The following is a 6,909-nucleotide window of genomic DNA, read 5'->3' on the forward strand; positions in this document are numbered from 1 at the left end:
AAGAGGGAGGGGGGGGCACAGGTGGAAGGGACAAGACCTCATCTAAAGGCTATGAAAGATTTAACAGCGGGAGAGCACAGGAATGACAATAACTGCGATGGCAAGCAACAAACCGAGTCCCCCAATTATACCTGGAATCTCTCCCCGTATGGCCTCTTCACCAGGCACTCTATATACTGTACTATACTATACTAAACCTTTTTAGGCTGTGACCCCCAAAAATAAACATATTTGAACTGGGGGACCCCCACCCTGACAAGCACTTGGAATTGTAGGTATTACATTTAACGTGACTCGGTTCCACAGATAAATATTGTGAAAATAGCAGATCTACATGCTCACAGCGCCTCGCAACGCGAGGCGTTGTGAGCATGTAGTCCTGCTATTTTCACAATGTTCGCCTCTTGCTTACATAATATTTGACAGTTTGGCCAGTTTGGTATTAAAACGGTCTTGAAAGTCCTTAAATTGTCACTTTATAAATGTGCAGATACCCTGTATACACTTATACTGTGTGTTGGTTTGTTTACCATTGAGTGAGGAAAATAAATGACATTAAGCTAATCACCTGGGGACCCCACAAAATAATTTGGGGACCCCACTTGGGGTCCTGACCCCAAGTTTGAGAACCACTGCTCTACGGTGAGTCCTGTTGAATCGTGGATTTGGGAGCCAAATCAATCACACCTCCATTTTTTTGCAAGTAGGGTAAGAGATATTATTTTGTTGCGACCGTAGGTTGCATTTACTATGAAAACCTGCAGCTCCTGTGCGTGTGCGTGAGTCACACCTCATGTCACATTCATGTGACACGAGGGGTGTGCGTGGTCTATGACGTGCATCTCCGCGGTGTTCTCCGCATGTGGTCTATTACGTCAGACATCTATGATGTCAGACGTCAGTCAACTCCATATTTGGGAAAATATTATGGCCACATGTTGGTCAAATGTTGTCCAACTTAAAACCTATTTAGAACAGGTACACATTATTGTGTATCATTATTTTATGCTTTAACTATTGAAAAATAGCAGATATACAAGCTCACAGCGCGAGCTTGTAGATCTGCTATTTTTGAAAAATCGTGAAAATCTGAATTTTTATCCGATTCTATAAGTGTCTTTTGAATCCTTCTAAGATTTTTTGAAAAAACCCATGTTTCTATGTCAGTAATCTGGCCAGCCATCGTCAAAGAAAAGGTCCTTTTCACTTAACTGGAGCTCAGTTAGTCTGTTCTTGAGTAGCCTCGGAAACCCAAGCATCTTTTGGCGATCGGAAGAAAAAGAAGCCTGGGCGATCGCGTTATGATCACTGTTGGAGGAAGTGTAGAATTTCCCTAACCAATCAGAGTGCAGAGAACGTCGCACCAAATGTGTTGACGTCGTGACGCAGCAGCGTTCTCTGCGCTGAGCAGAGGAGCAGAGTGGGGTGGGGGGAGGAGAACACATGCTATTGGTCAGAGACTTGCGGAGAGACTTGCGGAGAGACTCGCCGCGCCCGCCCATCTGCCTACACTAAACTGTCCGCGTTAGGTTAGAGTGGTTCTTGAGAGACTACTATGTCAGTGGTTCTCAAACCTTTTCATTTGAAGGACACCCAAAATTATATTTATTTGGCCACGAACCCCCATCTCAAAATATCTAGTTCCAGGGACCACCCATAATATATTCAAAGATTTGCACACATTTTCACGTCTTTTTTCAAAAATAGCAGAGTGCCGCGCTGCGAGCTTCATGTATATCTGCTATTTTTCACTGGTTAAAGCATTCAGTAATTCTAGGCTTAAATGGGTTAAACAACCAACCAGGTCTGTGCATTTTTCGGGTCAAAGTTGATCCCATGCATGTGAATTTGGAAGTGATAACACAAAGAAATGAGCAGAAAAAATTGGAACTGGAACACTGGAAAATGGAGCTGATAAATGGGCACTCTCTCCTGATTGGCTTAAGATTTGTCTCTATATCAATGCTTACTATCACACTATAGCGCTTTTAACCTTTTAACAAAACACTTTTTGTTTTAACCAGAAAATTTCACTTACCCTATACCTTTAAATCACATGACAGGCCCAGCAGGTTCAGTTTATTAGGACATGTGTCGACAATCATAGCATGAGGGGAAATACTCTGTTAAGAATGACTAAACCCTGAATTATACATAGTAAGGGGAACATAAGAAAATCTGCAAAGTAAATCGTTACCAAGACATTTCTTCACCAATGTGTTTCTAAAGGTGTGTAATAATATGTACTAAAAGGTTGAAATTCAACTATGAGGAAACCTCATAAAAAAGAAGATTTGTGTTTGTGTCCCATTAACTTTACTATACAGGAAAAAAATACAAAAAATAAATCTGCTTCAAGTAACATGTGAGGGGTCAAACTAGGGTTTTTTCATGATGCTGAATCCTGTATAATAAATGTATCATGCCTGTTGCTAAGGTATGGCAACATGACTGGTGTCTTCGCGTGCGTGCAAGACACCAGTCATGTTGCCATACCTTACCTTCTTCTGAACTGACGCCACTGAGCCCAGCAGTAGTAGACAGGGGTCAGTGTCAGCTCAGTAACATATTGCTGTAGTTCTGTGTAGCGTGTAAATTATGTGTAGGGGAACATCCACTCTACCATCAAAACCCCCCGCCTAGATCTGACTTGGCTTGCAACAATGCACAGCGAGTTTGTCATCTCCTCTGGTAATCCCCAGGATGTCACACTTATGTGCTGTGCATCGCACATGTCAGAATCCCAGCTCCTCAACACAGTGAAGCTTTAACCCATTAAAGACCTGAAAAATACCTAAAATGTCTTATAAATCCTAATGGTTTTCTGAAAAACGTATGTTTCTTTATCTGTGTTGCTCAAAGTGTTTAATTGCAAAGATCCTGCAGTAGATTAGAGGTTATCATTATTGATTATGTGTGACGTTATAGAGTAGATCATGTATTCATTGATTATATTAATATCTAGGTCTGTATGATGATACTAATACTTGATAGTTAGGAGTCAAGAGGTCTTCAGAAGGCCTCAGTAACTATTGTTTTGGTAAAGCCTATCTTGTTATGGTACAGCTCGTTCCAGAGGCCTTGAAGCCACACAGTATAACTCTAGTGTCTGACCATTCTTCTTGGCAGAACTCTTTTACCACTGCCCAGAGTGTTAACTGTATTTCTGTCCATGATATCATGTTACATAAACCTGACCACACCACCACCTAATATGATTGTCTTGTGTCCTCATTTTCTCATGATTATTGATTGATCTGAATTCCACCACAACCCCTAGCTAGAATATATGCATTTGACTGCGGACCCCCATTTCAAAATATTTTGAAGCCAAGATATGAGTTAAAAATGTATCGCTTTAACCGGGGAAACTCCCGCCTGTCGGGTGAAAAGAAGCGACTTGGACTCCTCCTCATGCATAAAAGGAAGCATGAGGTAAGTCCTTAATTGTCTCCCCAGGTTGGCAGAGGGAGTGTAGCGCCCAGGATTACATTAGATAATTGACACCGGGTGTAAAAAATGGGTTACAAAATCGTGGGATAACAATGTATAACAAATAATAATAATAACGTTCGCTTTAAAATAATATATATTCAAAAGTTTGTAAAAATAGCAGATCTACAAGCTCATAGCGCGGCACTCGGTGCCGCGCTATGAGCTTGTATATCTGCTATTTTTTAATAGCCAAACTATAAATAAAATAACGTGGTTTACGTGACAGATGCGTTCCTGGCCTTAAAGGCCTAATACTCTCAGCTTGTCACGAATCTCCAGATGGAAGCTTTCTTCCCAAGGTTGTTTTCAGACGTTTGTTTCGTTTCCTTGTTTATTTATTAGTGTTAACGTCGGAGGGGCCTCGAGAGGACAGTAGCCAGCTGTTGCATTTTGACTTCACTCCGCCGAGACCGGGAGGATCGTTATCGTACCGCTTTAGCTGTCAGTGCCTGTGTGTGTGTGTGTGTGTGTGTGTGTGTGTGTGTGTGTGTGTGTGTGTGTGTGTGCGTGTGCGTGTGCGTGTGCATGTGTGTGTGTGTGTGTGCGTGTGCGTGCGAGTGTGTGCAGTGGTGGAAAATAGTACTCGAATGTTTTACTTAAGAAAAAGTATCAACATTGCAATGTAGGAATACCAGTACTCAATTACAAGTATAAGTCTGGATTGACTTGAGTGCAAAAGCATTGTATCAAAATGTACTTAAAGTACCAAAAGTTAAAGTACTCAGTATGCAGAATGTCCCATTTCAAGTTTTCAAATCTTTTGAAAATAGACGATCTACAAGCTCACAATGTGGCGCATAGCCGAAATGTATTCAGGGTTTAAGTGGTTAACGTATGTTTTGTAACTATCACTCTACAAAGTAACTAGTAACTAAAGTTATCAAATAAATATAGTGGACTAATAAGTACAATGTTTGGATCCGAGATGTAGTGGAGTAGAAGTAAAAGTATTGGAAATCGGAAATGCTCAAGTAAAGTACAAATACCTCAAAATGTTACATAAGTATGGTACTTAAGTAAATGTACTTAGCTAATTTACACCACTGTGTGTGTGTGTGTGTGTGTGTGTGTGTGTGTGTGTGTGTGTGTGTGTGTGTGTGTGTGTGTGTGTGTGTGTGTGTGTGTGTGTGTGTGTGTGTGTGTGTGTCACTCAAATAATTGCGATTAACGATTTAATTGTGTTTTTGTCGTTGACAATTACATTTCTGTTTGGCTTATAGGCTTTGAAGTTGCACATGGTAGATATGACACATAACCTAAATATACAAAGAAATTACTGACATACAGGTATGTGACAACTTTACACTTAAAAAAGAACATTCATCGCGACGCGCTGTGAGCTTGTAGATCTGCTATTTCCACTATTTTTTACTTAAAAAAAATATATATGAACAATTTTCAACATGGAAATGATTATGACGATTATGACAAATATTATGTACGATTATGTAATAATTGTGACAGCCCTATCTGTATGTATACCCATCTTTCTGGCTCTCTCTCTCCTGCCTGCCCAACTCAGGAGAAATGTTCAAAATGTTAAATTCCACGTCCACTTAGAGGAAGCACTTCTTCTCTCTGGCCCTCGCACTCCTCTTTGACCCCAAGGACAAATCACTTACTGCATTTGTGAAAACTTTATGAAAGCCTTCAGACGATCCACAGAAAATCCGGTGTTGCATTATTTAACAGGGGTTGATAGTTCTCATCCAAATCAGAATTTGGGAGATGTTATTCCACGCTTCCACTCTCGCCGAATAGGAATATGTTATGAGTTACTTTTCCATGCATTTTATGAGTCCTATATCCCTGACTTCACGTTCTCTTAATTATTGCGCTGTTAATTTGGTGTGTAGTTTAAAATCAGTTTTGCTCACATAGGCTATTAACCCATATTGATACTTAAAGGGGAGAACCACCTATTTTCAACATTGAACTATGTCATTAATAGGATTGATTTTGATTAATTTGGGGGGTTTGGCTTGCAAAGTACACCGTGATGACATCATCACGGTGTACTTTGCAAGCCAAACCCCAAAATCAATCCTCCAGTTCTAGGCAACACAGAAGGGAGGGGACTTTTTTTTTCTTATTTCCACTTAACAGCTCAAATGATTGACATTAATTACATAGTTCAATGTCATTGAAAATGGGTGGTCCTCCCCTTTAACAAACTGCATCAAAATACTATCACCCAAAACAGATATGGGGGTTTAGTGGCAAAAGTCCACATTAAAATTCACTCCAAAATATTAAAAGTCAGAGAAATGACACTTCATATGCACACACACATCGTCGTTGTCTGGTGAAAACCCTGTATGTCCAAAACCGTTTGTTTTGCATTTATCATTTAAAAAAAATTTAAACTAGTGAAAAAAGCCGATCTACAAGCACACTACGCCTCGCACCTCGAGGCGTTGTGTGCTTGTAGATCAGCTGTTTTCACTACTTTTGTGTGACGGCCTTGTGTGATGAAGCAGTGCTTCACTTTGCGAAAGAACGTACAAACTTGAAACTTGGAGATACAAGGTTTCTGCCCAACAGTGATGATATGCACACACATACCCACATACGCACAGTCGCACACACACACAGCCGTCTCACCTGCCCGTTCTTCTTCAGGTCGGCCCACATGCTGGTGCCGTCGCCGCCCCTCATCAGGACGTGGTAGGTGAAGTAGTAGATGCCCGGCAGGGGGCAGGTGAACTTCCCCGTGCTCGGCTCGTAGTAGTTCCCCACGTTGGTGACCACGTCGTCGAACTTGAGCACCTCGCTGCCCTCGTGCTGCTTCCGCAGGCCGGCGTAGAAGGCGATCTTGGGGCTGTAGAAGGAGGGCACGTAGCCGCCCGGCCCGGGCCCCGGCGGGCCCGGTGGCCCCGGTTTCCCGGGCTCTCCGGGAGGGCCTCGTGGCCCGGGGGGCCCGGGCAGTCCCGGGGTCCCGCGGAACCCGGGCTTGCCCCTCCTCGCCAAGTCCGGGGGCTGCGGGGAGACGGAGGAGGACAGCTCCCCGCCCTGCGGGGGCGGGAACGACGTGTCGCACACCATCTTGCAGCTGCCGAGCATCTCGTAGTGGCCGCCCCCTCCTCCCCCGGAGCCGCCCCCTTTGGTGGTGTGGACCAATAGGGGGATGGCCACCAGGAGGACCAGCACCATGGCCACGCCCACGCCGGCTCCGATGACGCGTTTCTTGCGGCCGAGCCGTGACGCGGCCAGCGTGAGGAAGTCCTCCTCCCCCTTGGCTGGGATGGTTGTCCCGGCCAGAATGAACTCTGGGTAGGCGGTAAGCTAAGCAACTGAAAAAGGTGGGCGATGGCGAGGTTGGGTCAAAGAGGGAAAGGCACCAGGGGAAGCGGCCAGGCAGGTCTCAAGGTAAAGTTAGTAAAAAACTCAATTGAGGGGAATGAGAGACGGGTT

General features: G+C 43.6%; 1 protein-coding gene across 1 annotated transcript in view; it reads right to left on the reverse strand.

Annotated features, from left to right (window-relative positions):
* Positions 1-6,651, reverse strand: part of c1ql4b (complement component 1, q subcomponent-like 4b) — a gene marked incomplete at its 3' end in the record, with an annotated part of 46,445 nt that extends 39,794 nt beyond the window's left edge. Inside the window, exon 1 of the mRNA XM_080729157.1 lies at positions 6,100-6,651. Coding sequence (XP_080585283.1) covers positions 6,100-6,648 — 549 coding nt within the window. The 5' untranslated portion in view covers positions 6,649-6,651. The remainder of the gene's footprint in view (positions 1-6,099) is intronic.
* Between the last annotated feature and the right edge of the window lie 258 nt (positions 6,652-6,909).

The sequence above is a fragment of the Nannobrachium achirus genome (genome assembly GCF_963921795.1).
Source record: "Nannobrachium achirus genome assembly, chromosome: 6".
NCBI lineage: Eukaryota > Metazoa > Chordata > Actinopteri > Myctophiformes > Myctophidae > Nannobrachium > Nannobrachium achirus.